At 40.8% G+C, this 27060-nt stretch overlaps 3 protein-coding genes across 3 annotated transcripts; 2 read left to right on the top strand and 1 right to left on the bottom strand.

The window, feature by feature from the left end:
* Window positions 1-275: 275 nt before the first annotated feature.
* On the bottom strand, window positions 276-16278 carry mob1a (MOB kinase activator 1A). Its single transcript, XM_021621608.3, has 6 exons — window positions 15335-16278; window positions 14630-14796; window positions 11230-11323; window positions 3236-3369; window positions 2974-3137; window positions 276-2710 (listed from the first exon to the last, which is right to left on the bottom strand). Exons 1-6 carry the CDS (start codon window positions 15346-15348, stop codon window positions 2633-2635), a joined length of 651 nt encoding a protein of 216 aa, XP_021477283.1. The 5' UTR covers window positions 15349-16278; the 3' UTR covers window positions 276-2632.
* mthfd2 (methylenetetrahydrofolate dehydrogenase (NADP+ dependent) 2, methenyltetrahydrofolate cyclohydrolase) lies at window positions 16252-23063 on the top strand. Its single transcript, XM_021621606.3, has 8 exons — window positions 16252-16432; window positions 18275-18459; window positions 18681-18803; window positions 19059-19211; window positions 19323-19430; window positions 19627-19719; window positions 21579-21704; window positions 21824-23063. Exons 1-8 carry the CDS (start codon window positions 16353-16355, stop codon window positions 21970-21972), a joined length of 1017 nt encoding a protein of 338 aa, XP_021477281.1. The 5' UTR covers window positions 16252-16352; the 3' UTR covers window positions 21973-23063.
* A 308-nt stretch (window positions 23064-23371) lies between these two features.
* arl6ip4 (ARF like GTPase 6 interacting protein 4) lies at window positions 23372-25353 on the top strand. The gene is made up of 5 exons (XM_021621607.3): window positions 23372-23791; window positions 23958-24302; window positions 24441-24558; window positions 24657-24726; window positions 24841-25353. The coding sequence occupies exons 1-5, from the start codon at window positions 23602-23604 to the stop codon at window positions 24895-24897; spliced, it is 780 nt and encodes a 259-aa protein (XP_021477282.3). The 5' UTR covers window positions 23372-23601; the 3' UTR covers window positions 24898-25353.
* The last annotated feature ends 1707 nt before the right edge of the window (window positions 25354-27060 follow it).

Genomic DNA, 27060 nt, shown 5'->3' with positions numbered 1-27060 from the left:
ACCACCACCCAAAACGGTCAACAAACACTTCGTCAAAATGAATAGTATTTGTGAATGTTGTCTTCGGACATTTAATTGACAATGTTGATTTTGATAACCAATAGCCTAGGACATATTGATGGGAGTGGTTGTTAAAAGTAGTAGATGTGACCTTATGCCAGGCAGAGGGAGAGTGGAAGCAGTGAATGGTCAAGATGGGTTATTATCCAGCAAAGGTATCATTTAGTCTTTAAAAAAACTCAACCATTTAAAATAATTTCAATACAAACAGAATCTCCACAAATTCATTTAATGTTAATTAAGCTATTCTGCTATGAATAATGTAATTTCAGACATTTTAAAAAGGCACAGTTTTGTTCAGATAAATGTTCTGTAAATTATCCTATTTACAGCAGAGTATTGGACTCACATTGAGCATTGTAACAATCACATTGCCCACAAATTACCTCATATATATATATATATATATATTAAAGTTACACTTTTTAAAATTCCTTTAACCAAAGTTAAAGGAATTGTTCAACAGCAATATGAAAAATATGATCAAATGTAACTCCAAATCTATGGCATGCCAAACTGTTTTCATTGGATATCTGGGAGAAAAAAAGAAACTCAAAAATTAAGTTAATGTGTAAAAAAATAAATAAATAAAAGTAGCCCCCCCCAAAAAAACTACACTTGACTTATTCCAGAATCATATGGTGTGTATTGTCTTATTCCCAACATCATTGCCTATGGGGAATGTAACAGCACATTGAAAATCAATGTTGAACATAATCAAATATAAGCACACATACTGGCGGTATATCAGGTGACTTTATCCAGACAGATCAAACATAAGCACATATCAGGAAAACTTGTTACAAACACGCTGGAGATTTGTAAAAGAAACACCAATCTTACAATTGCTTAAAACCATGTATTGACTAGTAGACCATATTTTTTACACGGATGTATTTTCCAACCAAGGGGCCAAAAGAGATAAGCTGTGTAAAAAACATATTTACATTGTATTAAAGATTCTCCTGTACTTTTCTATAATTTTTGCCAGTAGTTCTGAAAGTAGCACTAATGAGCCAAGTGGTTCTCAAAAATGACATACTACATCAAGTATGTGCAGATATGTGCAACACGTCATTGACCTCTCTCACTTTGCTGTATGTGCATGATGTGCCTCTTGCTAGCTGTCACTCATATGGCAAGGGGCTGGAGCTCATTGGTTGAACTCAAATTGCTACGGGACTGGCCCACTTGGGGGAAAATGGCACAGCACTGATTCCATAAAAGTCTGTTTTAAATTTGAGATTTCGTGGCTAATTGAGGTAAGACAGTAATTCTGCTCATCGATTATGCATGTATGAACTACACATTAACACATCCAGCCCACAGCAGGAGGATTTAAAAAAAATACTTAAGTCACGAAAGTTTCGGAGCATGTCTAAGGTATCAAATGGAGTAGCACCTAGACCTTTATACTCAGTCCATATCAGGAAGAGGGTAAATACTAATAGCTTTTTTCTTTATAAATAACATTCCATTTGTGGCAAGGAATTTGGATGGAATAGGATCAATTTAATTTGAGTCAAGGTGGCACAACCAACAGCCCTACTGCTTTAGCACTGTGCCTGGATTGAACACATAAGGACTAGGCTGAGTTAACATGTCACACACTCAGATAAGACAAAAAACTAAAAAAATATCACATACAAAAAATGACCTATCACACACTCAACCTTGTCATGTATTGGTGCGAGCACTATTGCTATTATTGCATTTTGCAAGCTCGAGTAAAGGTATGTTTAATAAACAATAAAACAAGAATTGACTTGATATTACAATTAAGTACCAGCATAAGGACAAAGACATCCAAGGAATTTGACATAGTAAAAACATAACTGAGGCACATTTTGTGCTATTTGAGTGAAATGAGAAAGATCGAAATATTCACATTATACTACATTTAATTTGTTTTCAAAATGTCATCCTCTGATACTTGAATGCGTTCTCTTAAAATACCTTATAACAACTAAGCAGTTAAGTCAAGCATAAAAATATGATCACTGATTGTTTATGAACTATGGAAGATTATCTATTTCACAAGTATATCAAGTGACACTGTAAATATTTATTGATCAATATCCCCTGACTTTTGCAACTTTGTTCATCTTAAGTGGAAAAAAATCTAAAATACAAAAACTGTTCCAGATACAAGATCCAAAAAACCGTATTTAAATACATTGACTAAAAACATGATAGTTAAAATGTTTTTTTTATTTTTTTTATGTGCTTGTAAATCCTATAGGAAAGAAATGTTGGTTTCCATTTAAACTCCTAAATTATATTGGTCCACAGTTCAGGTCAGTAGGTCCCAATTATAGAATTTGTTTAACAAAACGACCCCCAAAAAATACATTTAATATACTACACCCTGGTATCTTACCTTAAAGACTAGAGTGAGCTTTAACAAAACAAGCTCTGAAACAATGTCAACAGACAACTAGAGGGAGAGAGCAAAAAACTAGAACAGAAAACATACAGGTAAATGAATGGAGGGAGAAAGAAAAGGCCAAGTGAAGAAGTTACAGCAAGACAGGGGGGGGGGGGGGGTTAGAGTGCGATAGACGGATGGTGTTTATCTGTCCTTGGAGCCCAGTTTCTCAATGAGGTCCTGCAGAGGGGCCAGCTCACGACGATCAATGAGGTTGAACTCCTACACACAGTAAAATACCACACAAGCCATTTGTAATCAAACATAACTTTTTACCTGCTATACTATATTTACACAGGATAGTAACAAGTATGCATGTTAACCATAAATTATAATTGCACAATACATCAATTGGAATAGAATACTATTTACTACATTCATGGAGGCATGATTTATGACAAGACTCCTCTGATAGAATCATGACAATCATTTCTAAACAGCAATAAAGAGATCATTTGATATTTGGAATGTATTAGCAGTGGCACCTGGACAAAGAAGATGAAGTGTTTGAAGGAGGTGTTGAGGTGAGCCTCCTCCTGCAGTTGCATCACAGAGTCAAAATGCTGGTGGTAGATGTGGGCATAGACTCTGAACAGGCGCTTCAGAATAGTCTTGGCCACGGACATAAAGTTCTTGGGAAAGGGCACTCCTAAGGGAGACAGAGCGGGAGTTCTATTATCTAAAAGCCAAAAGGTCTAGGCTAAATTTATGAAGGTTTCGAATTTATACAAAGCAAATTTAACTAACCTATCTTGGAGGGGAAGAGTGTCTCATCATCCAGCTGATCCTGCACCCAGGTCATCAGGTAGTCTATGTACTTGGGAGCAGAGCACTTGATGGGTTTTTTGATGTTGGTGCCATCCGCCCAGTGGTATTCATACCTTGAGAGAGGTAGAACCAATAGCGAGATGGAATGAGAATTTTAGTTTAGTTTTAATAAAGTGAAATTATGGCTTCCTCTGAATGTTTTTGACACAATTCATCATCACTGTTTGTTGGACAGTCACACATGGCTAAGAAGAGGGCATCTTCCTAACAAGACCCAGTTTGGGGTATAAAAAGGTTGTCCTATTAGACCCAGAGCATTTTACCAGCGCACAGATTTACTTTCTGTTCTTAGAAAAAGAGATTTACCATAAATGATTAGTAGAGAGTATACTAGAGTAAGATTCAAGAGCTGGAAAAGAGCATAAGAGACAAGCGGAGGCAGAGGTGTTAACATTTACGATAGCAAATTTCAATAAAAAAAAAAAAAAAAGACTGTCTCTTGAGGTTCTAGTCATGAAATCTATGCAGCCTACTCAATCACTTTTTATAGATACTGTTTAAGGGCCTCCTGGGCCATATACAGCGTTCCTCACAGAGTTCTTCAATCGGACCTTGTAGTCATGGCAGATAATATTCAATTTTTTTGGTGACTTTAATATTCACATGGAAAAGTCCACAGACCCACTCCAAAAGGCTTTCGGAGCCATCATCGACTCAGTGGGTTTTGTCCAACATGTCACCGGACCAACTCAATGCCACAGTCATACTCTGGACCATGGAATAAATGTTGTGGATCTTAATTTTTTGTCTTATAATCCTGGACTATCGGACCACTATTTTATTACATTGCAATCGCAATAAATAATCTGCCCAGACCCCAACCAAGGATCATCAAAAGTCGTGCTATAAATTCTCAGACAACCCAAAGATTCCTTAGATGCCCTTCCAGACTCCCTCCACCTACCCAAGGTAGTCAAAAATCAGTTAACCTCTTTGGGCTGGGGGGCAGTATTGAGTAGCTTGGATGAATAAGGTGCCCAGAGTAAACGGTCTGCTACTCAGGCCCAGAAGCTAAGATATGCATATTATTAGTAGATTTGGATAGAAAACACTGAAGTTTCTAAAAACTATGTGAATGATGTCTGAGTATAACATAACTATATGGGAGGCAAAAACCTGAGAAAAAAATCCAACCAGGAAGTGGGAAATCTGAGGTTTGTAGCTTTTCAAGTAAATTTCTATCCAAGATAGTTTAAATTTGGTCCGACTGCACTTCTTAAGGGTTCCACTAGATGTCAACAGTCTTTAGAACCTTGTTTCAGGCTTCTACTGTGAAGGGGGAGCGAATAAGAGCTGTTTGACTAAGGGGTCTGGCAGAATGCCATGAGCTAAGTCACGCACGCGGCCGTGAGAGCGAGCTGCGTTCCCTTTCATTTCTGAAGACAAAGGAATTGTCCGGTTGGAATATTATTGAAGATCTATGATAAAAACATCCTAAAGATTGATTCTATACATCATTTGACATGTTTCTACAAACTGTAATGGAACTGTTTTGACGTTGTCTGGGCTAAGTGCCTGCGCCTTGTGAATTTGGATTTGTGAACTAAACGCGAACAAAAAGGAGGTATTTGGACATAAATGGACATTATCGAACAAAACAAACATTTATTGTGGAACTGGGATTCCTGGGAATGCATTCCGATGAAAATCTAAGGTAAGTGAATATTTATATTGCCATTTCTGACTTCTGTTGACTCCACAACATGGTTGTTTTGGTGGCTAAGCGCTGTACTCAGATTATTCCTTGGTGTGCTTTCACTGTAAAGCTTTTTTGAAATCTGACACAGCGGTTGCATTAAGGAGAAGTATACCTTTAATTCCACGCATAACATAACAATTTTCATCAACATTTATGATGAGTATTTCTGTAAATATATATGTGGCTCTCTGCAAAATCACCGGGTGTTTTGGAAGCAAAACATTACTGAACATAACGAGCCAATGTAAACTGACATTTTCTTTATCGAACAAAACATACAGGTATTGTGTAACATGAAGTCCTATGAGTGCCATCTGATGAAGATCAAAGGTTAGTGATTAACTTTCTATTTCTGCTTTTTGTGACTCCTCTCTTTGGCTGGAAAAATGGCTGTGTATTTTTGTGTCTAGGCACTGACCTAACATATATCGCATGGTATGCTTTCGTCATAAAGCCTTTTTGAAATCGGACACTGTGGTGGGATAACAAGTTTATCTTTAAAATGGTGTATAATACTTGTATGTTTGAGGAATTTTAATGAGATTTGTGTTGTTTGAATTTGGCGCCCTGCACTTTCACTGGCTGTTGTCAAATCGATCCTGTTAACGGGATTTCAGCCGCAAGAAGTTAACCACCTAACTGAGGAACTCAATTTAACCTTGCGTAATACCCTAGACGCAGTCGCACCCCTAAAAATAAAAAACATTTGTCATAACAAATTAGCTCCCTGGTATACAGAAAATATCCAAGCTCTGAAGCAAGATTCCAAAAAATTGGAACGGAAATGGCACTACACCAAACTGGAAGTCTTCCGACTAGCTTGGAAAGACAGTACCGAAGAGCCCTCACTGCTGCTCGATCATCCTATTTTTCCAACTTAATTGAGGAAAACAAGAACAATCCAAAATGTATTTTTGATACTGTCACAAAGCTAACTAAAAAGCAGCATTCCCCAAGAGAGGATGGCTTTCACTACAGCAGTGATAAATTCATGAACTTCCTTGAGGAAAATATCATGATCATTAGAAAGCAAATTACAGACTCCTCTTTAAATGGCATATTCCTCCAAAAGCTCAGTTGTCCTGAGTCTGCACAATTCTGCCAGGACCTAGGATCAAAGGAGACACTCAAGTGTTTTAGTACTATATCTCTTGACACAATGATGAAAATAATCATGGCCTCTAAACCTTCAAGCTACATCCTGGACCCTATTCTAACTAAACTACTGAAAGAGCTGCTTCCGGTGCTTGGCCCGCCTATGTTGAAAATAATAAAAAACGGCACTCTATCCACCGGATGTGTACCAAACGTGGCAGTAATAAAGCCTCTTGCAAAAGCCAAACCTTGACCCAGAAAATATTAAACTATTGGCCAATATCGAATCTCCCATTCCTCTCCAAAACATTTTTACAAGCTGTTGCGTGGCAACTCACTGCCTTCCTGAAGACAAACATAGTATTGGCACCCCCCTTGGGTTGTGCCGTGGCGGAGATCTTTGTGGGCTATATTCGGCTTCGTCTCAGGATGGTAAGTTGGTGGTTGAAGATATCCCTCTAGTGGTGTGGGGGCTGTGCTTTGGCAAAGTGGTTGGGGTTATATCCTGCCTGGTTGGCCCTGTCCGGGGGTATTGTCGGACGGGGCCACAGTGTCTCCCGACCCCTCCTGTCTCAGCCTCCAGTATTTATGCTGCAGTAGTGTGTCGGGGGGCTCGGGTCAGTCTGTTATATCTGGAGTATTTCTCCCGTCTTATCCGGTGTCCTGTGTGTATTTAAGTATGCTCTCTTTTTTCTCAGAGGACCTGAGCCCTAGGACCATGCCTTAGGACTACCTGGCCTGATAACTCCTTACTGTCCCAAATCCACCTGGCCGTGCTGCTGCTCCAGTTTCAACTGTTCTGCCTGCGGCTATGGAACCCTGACCTATTCACCGGACGTGCTACCTTTCCCAGTCAACTCGCTAGAGACAGCAGGAGCGGTAGAGACTCTGAATGATCGACTATGAAAAGCCAACTGACATTTACTCCTGAGGTGCTGACCCTCGACAACCACTGTGATTATTATTCTTTGACCCTGGTCATCTATGAACATTTTAAAATCTTGGCCATGTACTGTTATAATCTCCACCCAGCACAGCCAGAAGAGGACTGGCCACCCCTCATAGCCTGGTTCCTCTCTAGATTTCTTCCTAGGTTCCTGCCTTTCTAGGGAGTTTTTCCTAGCCACCGTGCTTCTACACCTGCATTGCTTGCTGTTTGGGGATTTAGGCTGGGTTTCTGTACAGCACTTTGTGACATAAGCTGATGTAAGAAAGGCTTTATAAATACATTTGATTGAATTAGTCAAATTTAAACAATTACATTTGATTGACCTTGAAACCGAAAATAGAGCAAGAAGAAGGAACTCTTGAGGAAGTACCAAAACTACACAGAAAATATATAAAATGCAACATGTAAAGTGTTTCACAAGCTGAAATAAAATAACCTAGAAAATGTTAATACGCACAAAAAGCTTATTTCTCTCAAATGTTGTGTACAATTTCTTTTTAACATCACTGTTAGTGAGCATTTCACGTTTTCCAAGATAATCCATCCACCTGAAAAATGTGGCATATCAAGAAGCTGATTAAACAGCATGATCATTACACAGGTGCATCTTGTGCTGGGGACAATTAAAGGCCATGCTAAAATTTGGTTGTCAGACAACACAATGTCTCAAGTTGAGGGAGTGTGCAATTGGCATGCTGACTGCAGGAATGCCCACCAGAGCTGTTAACAGAGAATTGAATGCACAGAGATACCATGATGAGATCCTGAGATCCGCCACCATCCTCTCATGTTTCAGCATGATAATACACAGCCACATGTTGCAAAAATCTCTGTACACAATTCCTGAAAGCTGAAAATAACCCAGTTCTTCCATAGCCTGCATACTCAGACATGTCACCCATTGAGCATGTTTGGGATGCTCTGGATCTACGTGTACAACAGCGTGTTCCAGGTCCAGGGAATATCCAGCAACTTCGCACAGCCATTGAAGAGGAGTGGGACAACATTCCACAGGCTCCAACCAATGGCCTGATCAACTCTATGTGAAGGAGAAGCTGCATAAGGCAAAAGGCAAAAGGCAGTCGCACCAGATACTGACTGGTTTTCTGATCCACACCTCTACCTTTTTTTTCCTTTTTAAAAAAAAAAGTTATTTGTGACTAAGATGCACGCACATCTGTATTCCCAGTGATGTGAAATCCATAGACTAGGACCTACAGAATTTTTTTTTCAAAGTGTAACGCAGTAAAATATTAGAAATGGTTGCATTTGTCATTTTTTTAGCTAACAAGAATCAATTGACAAAGTGTCTCAAAGAAGGACTGATGAACTAGGCTTCATTTTCCCCTTTAAATCATAATGAATAAGATTATATAATCAGGTCAGCACTCATGTGAGACGATTTGTGAATATGGACTCAGAAAACTCCAGAAAGTATGTTATGTACTGCATTAACACTGTAAAAACATGAAGTGAAACTAATGCAAGGAACAAAAGTTTAAAATTAGGTATCAAAATGTAACATTTGTGTGTGTGTGTGTGTGTGTGTGTGTGTGTGTGGAGGGGAAGTCAGGCCTGAACTGACCATAGCAGTGGCATGTGAATAACTAACATATTCATGTTTAAGTGGAACTGACAGCATTTTAGCAACATGAAATTGTATTATGATAATATAGACCCCCATGAAGAATATTACACTTTTTACATTCTGACAAGCAAGCACTTAAATATGGTCATTTTCACACAGTCATAGAATGTTTGGGAATGACGTTGAGTAAGGTATTTGTGTGTTCTATAGTAATATAGTGGGAATGTGGCTATGCGTTTGGACAATTAATAAACACTGCAGCAAATAAAACATCTGTCTTGCCCAGAACAGGAGTCTACACAGACCGGTGCGCCATAGCCAATCAGAGTTACAATAGGGCTACATGCAAATAAGCCATTTACCACATGGGCCTGCCATCATTCACTTTTAACTGGATTGTGCGTTTACAGGCAGTAGCAACAGTGCGACTTTAGATTATTATTATTATTTATTTTTTAATGGCCAAAAAGCCAAACTACACCTGAATGGATTTCTGCAAATAGGTCTTACATTTGGAAACTTTACAGTCCTATTGATCAAACCACCATGAAAAGCTAGGCTCTCTCTCCCTCAGTTTCCTATACATCAACAATATCAACTAATGTTAGCAAGACCAATATAATCTAAAATCTAAACGAGGAAACGGTAGATAAACCCTCAAACTTATTCAGCTCGTAGTTGGCAGTCAAAATTGCACTGCTAAATAATGGGGAATAGTAGCCTGCTTGCCCGCCAATGCATGCTTGTCCCAAGCCACGTTTTGACGACTGAAGGGGAACTTGCCTGTCCGCCCATTTGACAATGCTAAATACATTTGATTGACAACTAAGAGCTATGCTAAACTGTGGATGACAGTCGTTCAAGTTCAGCCTAGCTAGCTAGCAAAGTGATTCACATTTCTTGCTCGCTAAATAAATGACACCATGTCTTGCCTGCCACAGAAAAACAATATGGGGGACAAAGTTGGCCACTCACCCAATGTCATCATCCTAACCAGCGGCTACACAACATTAACAAAAGTATGCGGACACCTGCTTGTCGAACATCTTATTCCAAAACCATGGGCATTAATATGGAGTCAGTCCCCCTTTTGCTGCTATAATAGCCTACACTCTAGTGGGATGGCTTTCCACTAGATGTTAGAACATTGCTGGGGTGACTTGCTTCCAATCAGCATTAGTGAGGTCAGGCACTGATGTTGGGCAATTAGGCCTGGCTCGCAGTCGGTGTTCCAATTCATCCCAAAGGTGTTCGATGGGGTTGAGGTCAGGGCTCTGTGCAGACCAGACAAATTCTTCCACACCTATCGGCAAACCATTTCTGTATGGACCTCCCCAAACTGTTGCCACAAAAGTTGGAAGCACAGAATCATGTAAAATGTCATTGTATACTGTAGCGTTAAGATTTCCCGTCACTGTAACTAAGGGGCCTAGCCCGAACCATGAAAAACATCCGCAGACCATTATTCCTCCACCAAACTTTACAGTTGGCACTATGCATTGGGGCATGTAGTGTTCTCCTGGCATCCGCCAAACCCAGATTTGTCCGTCGGACTGCCAGATGGTAAAGCATGACTCATCACTACACAGAGCGCGTTTCCACTGCTCCAGAGACCAATGGTGCTTTACACCACTCCAGCCGACGCATGCTGATCTTAGGCTTGCCACGTTGAAAGTCACTGAGTGCTTCAGTAAGGCCAAGCGACTGCCAATGTTGTCTATGGAGATTGCATGGCTGTGTCTTTGATTTTATACACCTGTCAGCAAAGGGTGTGGCTGACATAGCCAAATCTACACATTTGAAAGGGTGTCCACATAGTTAGCTACACGATATGTAAAAAAGTATCTAACGTTAGGCTAAATACGTTAGCTCATCTAGCTAGCTGGGTAACGTTGGTCCTATTTAGCTAACTGTATTAAACGTAAGACAAAAGTTACAGCGACAATCTGTGGTTACATCATGACTAGCTACCTAAATAGATAAGCTAGCCTATTAGCCACATTATGACTGACTTGTGATCATTTCCCTTGGAAGTTTGATCGTGTTGGTATTCCCAGCCTTAGTTACATTCGTCCGCTTTTGTCCAAAATAAAGTCATAGAAACTGAAACAGGGCATCCCGAATGGCTGGAGGAAGCAAACGATGTACCAGGCCAGCTGTGATTTACAACCTGGTAGCAATATTTGTTGGACTACAAACATGCATTGGTTTATTAAATGAATCCATGCATTGAACTGCATCCATCTATTCTGCCAACAATGCCTTACTCTGTCATTGAGTCATATAACTTAATTTTGAAAACCTCTTATAAAGTAGATTTTGTAGCATGAACTGGGAATTTTATATTTTGACTGATATGATTGTCTGTTATATCTGCAATGTAGTTTAATGTTGTTTAAGTGGAACAGCATTATCACTCTTCAGGTCATTTCAGAGAATACTACAAATTAAAATTAGGGAACATGGAATGTGTCCATCTGATGAAGGTTCTTAAGCCAAAAGTTGGTCAAATTCATCCACAGCAAAAAGGTGTGTGGAATGTCCTTTTCCATTTGAATAGTCTGTCTCCCTGCCCATCTTACCTGGGCCCTGCAGACATCACAGAACAGCTGGTCTCAGTGCAGAACTCAGTAATGGTGCCGTAGAGCATGTTGATCTGATTGAAGAAGTCCACAGCTGAAACGGAGAACAGACCCTTATTCTAATATTGATTCAATAGTTTATTCCCCCTCAATACCCCATAATGGCAAAGTAAAAACAGGTTTAGAAATGTTTGCAAATGTATTCAAAATAAACTGAAATAGCAGTTTTGGCAGCAATTACAGCCTCGAGTCTTCCTTGGCACGAAGCTACAAGTTTGACATGTTTCTCCCATTCTTCTCTGCTGATCCTCTCAAGCTCTTGTCAGGTTGGATGGGGAGCGTTGCTGCACAGCCATTTTCAGGTCTCTTCAGGGCTGTTCGATCGGGTTCAAGTCCAGGCTCTGGCTGGGCCACTCAAGGATATTCAGAGACTTGTCCCAAAGCCACTCCTGCGTTGTCTGTGTGCTTAGGGTCATTGTCCTGTTGGAAGGTCAACCCAGACTGAGGTCCTGAGCGCCCTGGAGCAGGTTTTCATCAAGGATCTCTGTACTTTGCTCCGTTAATCTCTTCCTCAATCCTGACTAGTCTCCCAGTCCCTGCCACTGGAAAACATCCCCACAGCATGATGCTGCCACCACCATGCTTCACTGTAGGGATGGTGCCAGGATTCCTCCAGACCTGACGCTTGGCATTCAGGCCAAAGACCAGAGAATTGTTTTTTCATGGTCTGAGAGTCTAAGTGCATTTTGGCAAAATCCAAGTGGGCTGTCATGTGCCTTTTACTGAGGCACGCTTTCCGTCTGGCCACTCCACCATAAAGGCCTGATTGGTGGAGTGCTGCAGAGATGGTTGTTCTTCTCAAAGGTTCTCCCATCTCCATAGAGGAACTCTGGAGCTCTGTCAAGAGTGAACGTTGGGGTCTTTGTCACCTCCCTGACTAAGGCCCTTCTTGCAGAGTTTTAGGAAGAGTCTTGGTGGTTCCAAACGTCTTCCTTTTAAGAATGATGGAGGTCACTGTGTTCTTGGTGACCTTCAATGCTGAAGAACTGTTGTGGTACCCTTCTCCAGATCTGTGCTTTGACACAATCCTGTCTCTGAGCTCAATGGAAAATTCCTTCGACCTCATGGCTTGGTTTTTGCTCTGACATGCATTGTCAACTGTGGGACCTTATATAGACAGAAGGGTGCCTTTCCAAATAATGTCCAATCAATTTAAATGTTCCACAGGTGGACAGTTACAGAAACATCTCAAGGATGACCAGTGGAAACAGGATGCGCCTGAGCTCAATTTCGAGTCTCATAGCAAAGCGTCTGAATACTTCAAATTTTAAAAAATAACATTATTTACATAAAAAAATTATACATTTTCAAACATTTCTAAACCTGTTTTCACTTTGTCATTATGTGGTATTGTGTATGTAGATTGATGAAGGGGAGAGACAAAACAATTGCCAAAACACACAAACAAGTGAACTGCATACTTTTCCAAATGCGTGCGGACACACCCACCCACAGTTGTGGTCAAATATATTGGCAGCCTTGTACTTTTTTCAAGTAACTCACTATTTTCCCTTTAAAAAAAGTTGAAATTTACCAAAGTATTTAGTCTCCGCAATTCTTTATTTCACTGTTAATATTACTAAACCTTTGTTTTTGATTCAGAACTTAATATATCCATTTAATATCAGAAAATAAACAGAAATGGCATTAACAAAATTGACACCCTAGACTTATTTGTTAGCACAGCCGTTGGTCAAAATAACTGCAATTAAGATCTTCCTATAACCATCAGAGCTTCCTGCACCTCTGTACTGGACCTCCTCTTAAGCAAACTGCTCCAGTTCTACCAGATGTGAAGGGTGCCTTCTCCCAACTGCTGTTTCAGATCTCTCCACAAGTTTTCAATGGTATTTAGATCTTGACTCATTGCTGGCCACTTCAGAACAGTACAGCGTTTGTCTTGAACCATTCCTGGGTGCTTTTGAAGTGTATTTGGGGGGGGGGGGGGGTCATTCTCCTGCTGGAAGACCTATGACCTAAGGAGACCCAGCTTTCCGACACTGGGCCAAACATTGCGTTCCAAAATGCCTTGGTATTCTCCTGATTTCATGATGCCATGCACACATTCAAGGCACCCAGTGCCAGAGGCAGCAGAGCAACTAAAAAACATCACTGAACCGCCATGTTTGACTGTAGAGAAGGTGTTCTTTTCTACAAAGGCTTAATTTTGTTTTCTGTAAAACATACATATGGTGTTATTTACCAAAATGCTCTAATCTGTCCACAGGACATTCTCCCAGAAGGATTTTGTCATTTCCAGGTGTGTTTTGGCAAATTGCAGTCGGGCTTTCTTATGTCTCTTTCTCAGCAGTGGGGAGAAAGAGACATAAGAAAGCCCGACTGCAATTTGCCAAAACACACCTGGAAATGACAAAATCCTTCTGGGAGAATGTCCTGTGGACAGATGGGTCTCCTACCATATAATCCCCTTTCATTGAGTTGGCAACGGATGGTGCGAGATTAAACTGTGATACCTTCTTTCTGATAGTCAGCTTGAATCTGTGCGCCAGTTGATCGAGGTGCTTTCTCCACCATTCTAACAATCCTTCGCTACAATCATCCATCCAAGTTCTCTTGCGGCCAAATCCAGAGAGGTTGGCTACTGTGGCATGGGCCTTAAACATCTTGATGACATTGCGTACAGTGGAAACAAAAACATCAAGGTCTGAAGACGGATTTGTAGCCTCGAGATTGTCCATGCTTGTCTACAATCTTGCGTATGACTGACCTCAGATAATTCTCTGGTTTCTTTCCTTTTCTCCATGTTCATTGAGGTACACACAGCCACAAGATGAGAATGAGTCCTTTTCTCTATTCAAACTCATTGAATGAGGGATTTTTATATTGCAGGCACCTGCAACATACCACAGGTGAGTTCAATTCCAAAGTAAAGGTGAATCACCTGCTTGAAATCGAATTATTTCTAATTACTTATACCAATAATATTGTCCGGGACATTTTAGGATTCCTTTGTGGAATAAGGTAAGATTTAGTAAATTATTCATTTTTTGGGGGTTTTGTTCAACTTCAAACCAAAAACATACATATGTGGATACCAAATATTTTTTAATTTAACCAGTTTTCTGGAAGAAATTGTGCATTATTTGAGTCATTTAGCAGACGCGCTTATCCAGAGCCACTTACAGGAGCGATTAGGGTTAAGTGCCTTGCTCAAGGGCAACAACAGATTCAAACCAGCGACCTTGCGGTTACTGAACCAATGCTCTTAACCACTAGACTACTAGACTGTGTGGTCACCTGTGAAACCTAAAGGCTGTCATTAAGAACAGGTGTCAATTAAATATTCTGTGCTACCCTCCTTCAATCACCCTTTACTCACTGTTAACAGCAATCCACTCATTGAGATCTTCCCCCTCTGGCAGCATGACAGCCTGCCTCAGGTTCCCACTCCCCAGCGTTGCCTCTGCATGCTTCAACAGCTCGTATTGGTGGGAGCCCTCTGGGATGTTCTTCTTCGGCTTGAAGGTCTTAGACGAGCGACTGCCACTGGATCAAGGGAGGAGAGGGAGCTCGAGTCAAACTGTGATGTTCCATGTTTGAGCTATTAGTGATGAGTAGATGTGCTCACTGCTCAGATATGAAATCATACAAGTCTGACAGTCTTCCTGTTAAACACTGTCCTCTAATCAGCAGACATCAACAAAACAGGAAGGAACCCATGCTATATATAATTGTTTGCTAGTTAACTTGTTCACTAACGTTAGTTGTCGACATGCTAAAAATGCGTCAATGAGCAGTTCCCATCAGTGACACTTAACTTAAGCTAGCTATAACGTGACATGATCGTGTTATTTAGCTAACTAACGTTAGCTCATCTAGCTAGCTGGGTAACGTTAGTCACATTTAGCTAACTATATTAAAACGTAAGACAAGTTACAGCGACAACTATGACAATATGTGGTTACATCATGACTAATGAGTATATCTGTCTGCATCTAAAGTTATGCAAACATAGCTAGCTAGCCAGTTAGGTAACGTTAGCTAACTACGAGTAAAAACGTGACATATAACTAGCTTTACTTACAATAGGAAGCTCATCGTTAACTTAGTTTCGGTCGTAAAACGAAGACAAATGCAGACCAAAGAATATCGAAGCTCAAAAGAACTGTCGTATCGAACGTTTCCCTGGTTGTTTGGTGAATATACAGCCTTTCTAGCTTCCCCGGTGAAAAGTCTCCGAACTTTCTAACTCTTCTCTCACTTGTCAGTGTAATCGTACCCTGAAGAAATAATATTTTGACGTAGATAGTTAGCGCAACATTTTGCCGACATGTACGTTTGTCGCCCTCATTTGGATTCTCATGGAAATGACTTCAGTAATTGTTGTAATATGGATGGTTCAGCAGTATTTATACGGTCCTTAAAATGCTGGTTTCTTGGGACGTTCAAACTCTGAAGTTACACAATTTAAGTTGAAATTTGTTAGGTTTTTATGTGGGGACGTCACAAGTATTTCGGATAGCACTAGCAGTATTGATACGCAATTACACATCATGCCATACGCATTTATAAAAAAATATATTTAAGTGTCAGAGAATACTTGACTTCCGGATGCACCTCAGTTTTTTTTTATGCCAGAGGCACATGCTAAATGACAATGGGCCCCACGTGCCTGCGTTTGGTTGTTTTCACCAGTCACAAGCCGATTGCAATCAATACGTTTGGCGATTGTAAACCAAATGGGCATTTTCAATAAAACAAGTGATTTTAATTTTCTATTGTTTTCAGTGGTGAACTCAAACTAGTCAAGGATAGTTTTTCAGAACATAAACCAGGGTAGTGAGTGAGGGAAAATGAAAGTACTACACCACCCGGTTGGGCAGCTTTGCATTTAGAGGTGTGGCCCTTTTGCCTGGAAACTGACGTATGTACAATGTGCGGGCGGGGGGACTTCAGCCTTTAAAACATCTCGAGCCTTCTCAATCTTTTTCACAGACGGTGGTCTGTCTGTCAGACTCGGCTTGCTTTATCTTTCAATCTCCCTCACTTTTCTCTCCCCCTTTTACATTGTTGGATTACTTAGCCTATCTAGATCAGTAAACATGGCAACGCTGAGAGCTCTGAGAAAATTATGCCAGCAATCGCAGCATCAAGTGTGTAGTCTACATATGTCAGCATCAAGGTATGTATTAGTAATCCTATATAATTACGATATCAAATAGATTGTTATTTATCTATCTTGGTGGACTATGATAGGTTGCTTTCTATATGGAAAAAATGCTCCCTCTTCTTTTTGAAGGTAACCTACCAGATATTAATTTCTTTCTTGTCTATGGCACTTTCCTTTATGTTTGTTTTCTATGTGTCACTGTATTCCGGCATTTTACCGTCTCTGTGGATACAACGTTTCTGATTGTGCACTGAGGACAATTATGTAACGTTTTAAACGATCCATGTAGCGAAGAGTGGTCTTGAATCAATGATCGTCTTAATGCGCCCCTAACGTTATGCCGGTATCATTGCAGTGTTGCATGGCTGATGAAATCGCACAGAGCACTTGCATAAAGGCAGGCAAGTTCCCATTAGGGTTCACCAAACAACTAAAGTGAAGAGTATTCAGACAGTAGTTGTTTTTTTATATTTCATACGTGTTTAAACAATATATATATAAACCTAGCTTTTGCAGACATTTTGTTTCCTTCAACTGTCTGCCTAAATGTATTTGATTAATTCCATGTTTAATTTGAGGCATGCCTTGCTGCAGCACGTTACTGAAGAGAATTAATGTCCCAGACATCTAGGAACACAAACCGCCTGTGTCTGCACTGTGACTATGCACATGACTAACATCACGAACTGATTTAGCCACTTAAGTCAGCACAGATGAGTCTCATTTGGACCGTGCACTGTATTGAGTAGAAGGTTAGGGTCAACATAGGACAGTGTTTTTTTTTTTCAGAACAGTTTCCTATCATCACTTCAGATGAGCAAAGCCTACTTTATAAAACCATAACACCAAACAAGTTACATTGTTTTTTTCTATTTACATTTCACACTCAGGACAAAGCCCATACTTGGGAACAGAGCTAGCACAGACTTGCTGATAGGTAATTAGGAAATGGCTTGGGTTCTAGTTCAGAGCTGAAGGTATTGATTATTTGGGTCTGCTGACAGTCCTTTCCCTGTCATGGTACTGGCATTGTGTGAAGGATAACTAGTCTGGGAGGAAAGGTAGCACAACTTATGTCCTTTATCCTGTCCGAGACTAACTAATCATTAACATGGTCTGTGGTCAACTGTTTGCTGAAAACTCAACACATTTACAACAAGGTTGTCCTCTTATGGAGACCAAAAAACAAAAAAAACATTATGTTCATGCTTTGTGCACATTGGATGCTGGGCAGTGGGGGGTGTTGTTGTCAAATGCCATGCCCTGATGGGGTCTCCTCCAGGACTTGCTATTGTGGCCCCATTGAAGAGCTGAATGTTTCTGTGGTTGTTTAATTACTCATGATAGAATCAAGGGATGGTTACATCACTGTGGACGGCTCATTACTCCTCTGGTATTACTCCTCTGTGTGCATGCTTTTACATAAGGGATTTTATCTAGTTTAACACATTGAAAATGAAATGTGAGCAGCACTCAGGTTTCATCTTCACCTGCTCTGTTCTGCGCTCCACAATGAGGCCAACAACTTGGCTTGAAGGCCAGGGGTTCCAAGAAGTTTATTTAATAGCATGGGCCACAGTGTAACTCATGTATGGGTATTTTTAGCCGCCACACTCCTCATGCATGGGTAACACCAGGAGCCCTGTACTTGGTTTGACTGTACTTGGCCATCGTTGGCTTATGGGGAACCCTACATGGTTGCCTACCAGCACTCCTTGCTGGCTGACTGCCATACACACTCACTTTGGGATTGACAACTAGTCTGCAGGACTATAAAACACATGCCAACCCCAGTGTATACCTTCTCCTGACAGTCTACATGTTCCTCTAACATCTGGCTCTCTGATTCTCCAGACAGGAAGCAGTGGTCATCTCAGGCAGGAAGTTGGCCCGTCAGATCCGGGAGGAGGCCAGGGCCGATGTTGAACAGTGGGTCTCCACTGGCAATCGGCGACCCCACCTGAGCGTGGTCCTTGTAGGAGATCATGCAGCCAGTCACTCTTACGTCCTGAATAAGACCCGAGCTGCAGCTGATGTTGGTATGTAAACACACACACACACACACACACACGTTACCTGTGCTGGAGATAAACTCTGTTGCACAACAGAGTACATACTTGACTAAGAAACTATTCTATGAGTGTTCAACGTGGCTTTCTAATTCCCTCTTTCTTCCTGTTCACCATCACTCTCTCTCACTGTTTATATTTATCTGGGATAGAATGGGTTCATAATTCCTTCCTCTTTTTCTTCTCTGCAGGTATCAGCAGTGAGACCATCCTGAAGCCCTCCTGTATCTCGGAGGATGAACTCATGGACCTGATCTACAAACTCAACACAGACCACCGGGTGGACGGCCTGCTGGTGCAGCTGCCTCTGCCAGGTAAGGAGTTGCTTTAGGGTGATGAGACGATGCATGTTGTTGGAAAGGGCAGTTGGGTAGGGGAGTTATTGCTCTTGGTGAGCAAACAGTTATACAACCTTTTGTAGACAAAGAAAGAATGACAGTTTGACGCTGTTTTTAATATTTATAGCTAATACTTGCATATCCCTGAATGGTTTGGCCTTTGGCCTATTTACTGTAGAACAGCCATTTACATAATGTCTTGTAAACATCATTCCCACTGTCTTCTCACAGAACACATTGACGAGCGGCGCGTCTGTAATGCTGTGTTCCCTGGCAAGGATGTGGATGGCTTCCACGTGGTCAATGTAGGCCGCATGTGCCTGGACCAGTCCACCATGCTGCCTGCCACTCCCTGGGGAGTCTGGGAAATCATCAAACGTACAGGTGAGGTAGTTGGAGGGGAGCTCTCACCTCCCTCTGTTATATGAATGCAATGAGACTGTTATGGGGGCAAAATGCCAACTCTGTCACTGACTGTTCATTCCCGTTTCCCAGGAATTCCTACCCTTGGGAAGAATGTTGTGGTGGCGGGACGCTCCAAGAATGTGGGCATGCCCATTGCCATGTTGCTGCATTCAGATGGGCGTCATGAGAGGCCTGGGGGTGAGTCTGGATGATTTAGGGGCTACAGTGATAGGGTGTATGCTATATCATTTCACTATGATTAATTATGTAAAAGTAGATTAACAATGGGTAATAGAGATAATACTGAGTTTTCACTTAAAGCTGAAATTATGAAGTTGAAAATGGAATATGTGGATCATGGCCCTCGCATTTACTTATTTTTTTTATTCTGCAGGTGATGCCACAGTCACCATCTCTCACCGTTACACACCAAAGGATCAGCTCCGTCAGCACACAAGAATTGCAGACATCGTTGTTGCTGCTGCAGGTATGGATCATCTCTTATTGAGGATATATTGTTACCTTGTCTACTACCTGTCTCTCCCTTATTTGTAAGTTTATCATTTGTGACTGAGAGCAACTAACTGGCTCATAGAGCTATTTTGTATCTCTTGAGTATATTGTCCTGGGTGGGTCTCTTAAAGCACAGACACACAGGTAGTGTTTGCCGGCAGAGAGTACTTGACAAACCAACTTTGAAAGGTGACGCTCATTTACTGCATTTCTATACAATTAAACAAAATGTAAATGCTATTTGGAGAGCAGCAAATAACCACAGCCACTATCACCATGGCTGCTGTAGGTTCATTCACCTCAGTCGATCTACAGAAAAATACATAGCCTATTAGCTATACAATTGTAATGTTATACCCCTGAAAGGGGGAAATATGAGAAGTTTCACACTGACAAGTAGCATCAGCGACGAGACACACATGTATGTATGTATGTATGTATGTATGTATGTATGTATATGTGTATATATATGTATATATATGTATATATGTATGTACTTTTTAAAACTATATTGTTTGCATTTTATATTAGGCCTTTCTGGAAGATGTTCGTATTGAAGCATATCTTGATTTTTTTTATAAGTTCCAAACTTGTTTGAAAAGATTAGTACAGGTTCTCAACTGACCCAACATGGGGCCCAACCCCACATTTGGGAACCACTGTACTGACCTCTCTCCGCTTGCTTCCGCTCTCTCTCTGTCTCCTCTGCTTCCTCCTGCATGCCTTGCAGCCTGCCTCAGCCCTTCAACGTTACTGCAATAGAAGTCTCTGCCGGCAGATAGCCACCTGTCTGACATATCTATAAGAGACTTTAGCAGTTGTGCACTCATTCTCTGGGAGTCGGTATGTGTTTGTTTGGAGGATGTCTGTAGACACGGCAGGAGTCGCAGGATGGTTTTAAAATGCCCTTTTGTCCGGCATCTCGCAAGCTGGGGTAGTTGGTTTCACCTCGGCCTGTGCCGTGAGAGGGTGGAGTTAGCCATTTGAGAGAGTGCTAAATGTGCTGCTAAAAAGGGCTTATCCGGGGAACAGGCGAACAAAATGAAAAAAAAATGTTTGCAAAGAGGCAGGTGCAATTTAGACCTCAATCAGATCAAGAATATACATTTTCTGAGCTTTGCTCAATGCTGGGAGCAAAATGTAGACATTGATCTGTAATTGATTGTCTTTATTGTGTACAATATATATTATTTAAAAAAATAAAAAAATTAGAAAAAATGGGGGCCTCCCGGGTGGCTAAGGGCGCTGTACTGCAGCCACCAGAGACCCTGGCTTTGTGCCCAGGCTCCGTCGCAACCGGGTGGCGCAGTGGCTAAGGGCGCTGTACTGCAGCCACCAGAGACCCTGGGTTCGTGCCCAGGCTCCGTCGCAACCGGTAGGTCCGTGGGGCGACGCACAATTGGCCTAGCGTCGTCCGGGTTACGGAGGGCTTGGTCGGTAGGGATGTCCTTGTCTCATTGCGGACCAGTGACTCCTGTGGCGAGCCGGGCGCAGTGCACGCTAACCAAGGTTGCCAGGTGCACAGTGTTTCCTCCGACACATTGGTGCGGCTGGCTTCCGGGTTGGATGCGCGCTGTGAAGCAGTGCGGCTTGGTTGGGTTGTGTATCGGAGGACGCATGACTTTCAACCTTCGTCTCTCCCGAGCCCGTACGGGAGTTGTAGCGATGAGACAAGATAGTAGCTACTAACAATTGGATACCACGAAATTGGGGAGAGAAAGGGGTAAAAAAAAAAAAGTGTTTTTATTTTTTTTTTATTAGAAAAAATGACTGTTACAACCATGGGTGTGTGTGTGGTCCCTTACTACCCTCTAAACCCTCTCCTAATCTCAGGGATTCCAAACCTCATCACTGCAGACATGATCAAAGAAGGAGCAGCTGTCATTGATGTTGGAATAAACAGAGTGCATGACCCTCTGACTGGCAAGGACAGACTTGTAGGGGACGTGGATTTTGAAGGTACGAGTTTCTAATCTAGACAGCAATTTGTCTAAATTTGCATTAGTCCTAAAATGGACTGTGTTCTTGCACACATTTTCTCTGCTACATGTTCTCACCCTTTATCACTCCTTTTGTAGGTGTGAGGCAAAAGGCTAGCTTCATTACCCCAGTGCCTGGAGGAGTAGGACCCATGACAGTGGCCATGCTTATGAAGAACACCATCAAGGCAGCTAAGAACCTCCTGCTGACTCCCTCTGAGAGGATCCGCATGGTAGCCTCTTCATAACAGTGACACAGTGACACATTCCACCCCCCCACCCCTCCACTTTTAACTCTGAGCAACTTGGCGAACTTCCTTGCACACAGACATGGAAGGAAACGTGATAGCTTTAAGGTTGCTGGTACCTTACACTTACATAACCTCTACCTGCCATTTCAGAATGTTACAACTCACCCATGCAGCTACTACATATTTATTTTTTGCTAGACTTTATTTTTTCTCATGTCATTTTTATGAGACCTTTTGGTTTTAAGTGAATTGGAACTACCTGTGTGTTTATTTATTTCACTGCATTAATTTATCGAATATGTCAAAAGCATACAACATTAAGGGGAACCAGTCAATTTCAATTAGCAAAAAATAGACCCTTATATAGATATACTATTAAATGAATTATAACATCCTTATTCTATGGGCAGTTTTGTCTATCTTCCATCTCTACAATACCCTTTAGATCAGGGATGGGCAACTTTGATGGGGGTGGGGGCCACAAATAAATCTGCTCATCACGAGGGGCCGCATTTGATTGCGAGTCTGCATACCCACATCCAACCACCACCAAGATAAGTTTAGATTGCTAAAGTTTGTTTAATGGCCCGCTATCTAATCAATTTTAGATGACATGGGATAATTCACTGACTCTCAGTTACTGACATAAGAGAACTGCTGATGCACAACCAAATTTCAAAATGTACCTTGTGTATTCTCAGTGCTTGACTTAGGCAGGAGCTCAACAGAGCTGCGCACTGACACCTTAAGTGTTCTACTGCTTACGCTCCTGTTCCTCTTAGAATATTAGCTCCAAAGTATTGTGGAGCTCCTGCATCTAAATATAAACAGTACCGGCACCCAAAATGAACCGGCACCTATTTTAGTCCAAGTCAAACAATGTGCATTCTACTATTCTAACTCGCAACAGTAGAAAATAAATAAAATGACATTCCTGCATTAGGTCACACAAGCACTGTGAGCTAAGAGGGTTAAGGGCTAGTTATGAAATGTCAGCAAAAAACAAGTCTGTTAAACACCATAACATTTACATTTGTTTTCAAAAATGACTTTGTAAAAATTATTTTGAAATAAAATGTTATTGCAAATGGATGGTCTTCATGTTTATTTGGATGAACAGGTGCTTATAGCATAGCTCTGCAACAGACACATCAATCTTACTATGATATATAATTTCCATTGTAAAGATTGCAGGTAGGTTACTCTAGTTACATTTGTATAGGAATGATACAAAATATCACAAAGCATTACCTTTAACCCTCTACTTCAACCCTCAGAGGTGATACATCGTTTTGAGTATAATACACATCTTGATTTTATATCACAGTCTCATAAAATAAAACATTTTATTCAGGTAATTCATTGCCAATATGATAGGCGGCCCATAAAAGTCTATGATCAGTGTGCAAGAGGACAACAATGTGAAGCGGACACACTTCCTAACGACCCGGAAATGCACGGGGGAATAAAAACAGCTGCACAACCTATTTATCTGGGGTGGACATGTTTTGTCGCCACTTATTTTTAGCTGTAGTTAGCAAAGTATTTCTAAATTGATTTACAGAATCTCCAGTACAGTTTTAAAGGAATACGATTAATTGATTGCCCTAGCATACATTTTCGATTATGGAGCGCAGTAGATCGCGCGACAGTTCCGCGGATAAGACCAAGAGCACGAGCAGACAAGTCGGAGAGAAAAAATTATCCAAGAAGAAAAAGCGAAGACATTCCTCTTCTTCGTCTTCCTCATCGTCCAGCAGCAGTGCGAGTCCGACCCCTTCAAAGAAAGCCTCACGTTCCCTCAGCAAGAGCCAAGGTTTTCTTGACTCAATTATTAAATCACACGTAGTTGTAGCTAACATTACACTCCTATGTGTAGCACTTCACATCCTCACATACAGATATCTAATGTCAGAGAATAAGATAATGAAATATCTTTGTATGTCTATCAATTTTACAATGTATACATTTGTCTGCTTCAGATCGGAAAGGGAAGAAGAAAATGAAAAAAAGAAGTTCCTCATCTTCCTCGTCAAGCTCTTCTTCCACCTCCTCATCCTCCTCATCAAGTGACGAAAAGTCCAAGAGGAAGGAAAGGAAAAGGAAAAAATTCAAGAAGAAGTTAAAGAAGAAGAAAAGAAAGTTGAAGAAAGAGATGAAATTGGAGAAGAAGAAAAAGAAGAAGATAAAGAAATTGGAAGAAAGAAGAGCATCCCTGCTTGTAGATTTGATGCCCCCTCCAGCCCCCCCTCAGCCTGTAGGCACCACCCCCCAGCCCTTCCTGGAGTTGTGGCAGAGTGATGATTGCACAGAAGATCATGGACCAGGTATGTTGGTCTCAAATTTTGTTATATGTCGTCAATAGCTAAAGTTTATTTGTTAACTAGCTTAACAGAGAATGGACGATGAAACCAAATATAAAGCTGAGCAGATGGATGGATGTTTTGTTTTTGTCCATTCTGTAGCAATGACGGATGAGCAGAAAGCCAGGCTATCCACCAAGAGACCCTTAACAAAGGAGGAGTATGAAGCCAAGCAGAGTGTCATCCGCAGGGTGGTAGACCTTGAGACTGGACGCACCAGGTAGACCAACGCTATATACAACAGTGTTTCTATGGTTCGGTCATTTCTATCTTTATATGGGTGTGTGCTGGTTTTTATTCCCTCTTTTTGTTTTTCAGGCTGATAAGGGGAGAGGGAGAGATCATTGAGGAGATTGTCAGTAAAGAGAGACACAAAGACATCAACAAGGTAAATGGAAAAACATCAAAGACCATGCAGCTGTGTATGCTTTTAGGGGGTTAAAGTGTTGTCCTCTACCTATAAAAATGTCTACCTAACACTTGCTCTCCTCTCTTGTTATAGCAAGCCACAAAGGGAGATGGAAACTCCTTTCAGAAGAAACTAGGACTGAACAGGTAGAGGGTCTCCCCCTGATGTAATTCTGTATTCCTATTCTGTATAGATAGGACAGAAGAATAGGTCTCCAGTTAGTTGTGCTGTGCATCATTTTTACATGAGGATCCCTACATGTCTCCAAAATGAAAATCAACCCTTTCTGTGCCTATCTATGATTGTACTGTACTGTGAGTGTGACTCAATCATATACATCATGTTTGGTCACATTTTTTGTTTAATTGTTCAAATTAAATGTAATCAAATTAAATTTGTATTTTAGTTGACCGGCATCCTTTCATCACAATTCACTGGAATTTCTCTAAATGTATCAGAAATTCAGAATGGCCATGATGGCCAACTGTCAGTTTAATTAATATTCAATTCAATTAAACATGCATTCAAACTGACCCCCAAAACAGTCAACTGTGTAATGCTATTTACTTTTTTACAATGTAATAAAGTATTTTTCTTAGATAATTATCCTTGACCATTGCTGTGTGCATCAGGTATTTACTATTTCAGTTACAGGTTTAAAACCTAATCTTACACCCAACATTAAAATAATTTAGAGACAAGAAACCACACATTTAATTTATGTTCTTCATACTTACTTTTTTATACACTGTATATGTAAACACAGGGAATTGGTAAATAAAACTGTCAAACTTTGGAGTAACACAAAAGTATATTGATTATACCAAGCTTTAACAAAGCCACGGTATTGGGAAATTTATACATCCAGGGTAAGGTCATTTTGATGTGATCAAATTGTCAGCATTGCCATTTCAAAAAGAGTGTAAGATGAAACCTGTTTTTCAGCGCAGTGTTCAAGTAGTTTTATTTAATATATTCCTATGTACACTTATACTATTTCCCTGGGGATGAAACCAACCAACCACAAGTCATACCAAAGTCTCATTGGAAATAATGGCCCCTTCTAGTGACCATACAGCAAATTCTATTGGAGGATTATTCCATGGAGGCATGAGTCAGACCATTGAAACAGAACATTTAAGGCAAAAAGGGAAATGTACTGTAAGGCCTCTGGTAATATCTGCATCTGCCAGTAGCAGAACTATGGGGAATGTCTTTGTCCAGATGTGCCTGAGTTTAACTGATGATTGCACAATATCTTTACATTCTTGGGGTGTCAATGTCCAGTTGACTGATACAGTATCTCTGGAGCAGGACGATGCTTTAAAGAGCAGCCATGTAATAATTGTTAGAGGGGTGTATGTTTTCTTTTAGCTGGATGTGCTAACCAGTCTTCTCCAATTTCACTGTTAGGATGCACAGAAAGACTCCGTGTTGTCTACAGAGAAATCCATATGGGTTCCCCATAGTTATGAGCGACTTTTAAAAAGGTCAAGCATATCATATGAACAGTGACTCGTAGCCCAAAGTATCAGTTACAACGGCATTGATTCACAACACAAGCCCTTCCAGCTCAACTGACTGCATCCTTTACCATGCCTGTTGCATGTTCATGTGTATTTGGGGCAATGCTTTCTGGGTCACCCTGAAATATGCCTATAGTAGGGCAATGGACAGGAATAGCATGATCTCATATTATATATATGAGATGAATTGGTGGTAAAGCAAGGATTCTAGAACATTGGGTTCACAATAGCCTCATGTAAACCTTGCTCTAACATGTGAGTTGGGTGATCCAATCACTCTTAATGTTAGTCGTGTCTACTAGAGCTGGGACGATAAATGGTCGGTTTCGATAATATTCAGTTTATCGAGGACTGATAACGCTAAGTAGCCTTTTACTAGAGGAATGTGAAGTTGTAATGAAATAGGCCTGTCTGCTAATATTGCTAATGGAACAATTGATAACATTCAAAGTTGTAGGGGTAGTTGACAGGGTAAAATAATTACTGGTGCTTATACATTTCATTCAACTTATCGTTAACGTGATTATTTTGTCAATTTATCGTAATATAGATTTTTGTCCATATCGCCCAGCTCGTGTCCGTACTGTGACCAGATTAGCTGATGCCTCCCTGTATGCGAAGTATTTGAGAGATATTCTTTCAAAATAATACAAATTAAATGTTTATTTACATTTATTTACTGATGCCATAAGTCACTTGTGCTACCTGTCAATGATTTTAGAGGCTGGCATAATGATTTAAATGGTTTGACCATCCATATCTGCTTTCACTTGGTTGATATCCAGAC

The sequence above is a fragment of the Oncorhynchus mykiss genome, chromosome 11 (genome assembly GCF_057628025.1).
Source record: "Oncorhynchus mykiss isolate SJ-2025 chromosome 11, ASM5762802v1, whole genome shotgun sequence".
NCBI classification, from domain to species: Eukaryota; Metazoa; Chordata; class Actinopteri; order Salmoniformes; family Salmonidae; genus Oncorhynchus; species Oncorhynchus mykiss.
Note: the sequence above shows the minus strand (reverse complement) of the source record. Positions and strands in the feature narration are given on the sequence as shown.

Bases quoted from the DNA above. Each gene is read 5' to 3' on its own strand.
- mthfd2 (XM_021621606.3), top strand. From the start codon at position 16,353: ATGGCAACGCTGAGAGCTCTGAGAAAATTATGCCAGCAATCGCAGCAT. The intron at 18,460-18,680 runs GTATGTAAACAC...TCTTCTCTGCAG, and splicing joins CCGAGCTGCAGCTGATGTTG to GTATCAGCAGTGAGACCATC. The intron at 19,212-19,322 runs GTGAGGTAGTTG...CCCGTTTCCCAG, and splicing joins GGAAATCATCAAACGTACAG to GAATTCCTACCCTTGGGAAG.
- mob1a (XM_021621608.3), bottom strand. The intron at 3,138-3,235 runs GTTAGTTAAATT...TGTCTCCCTTAG, and splicing joins ACTCTTCCCCTCCAAGATAG to GAGTGCCCTTTCCCAAGAAC. The intron at 2,711-2,973 runs GTGCCACTGCTA...TACTGTGTGTAG, and splicing joins ACTTCATCTTCTTTGTCCAG to GAGTTCAACCTCATTGATCG.
- arl6ip4 (XM_021621607.3), top strand. From the start codon at position 23,602: ATGGAGCGCAGTAGATCGCGCGACAGTTCCGCGGATAAGACCAAGAGC. The intron at 24,303-24,440 runs GTATGTTGGTCT...TCCATTCTGTAG, and splicing joins CACAGAAGATCATGGACCAG to CAATGACGGATGAGCAGAAA. The intron at 24,727-24,840 runs GTAAATGGAAAA...CTCTTGTTATAG, and splicing joins GACACAAAGACATCAACAAG to CAAGCCACAAAGGGAGATGG.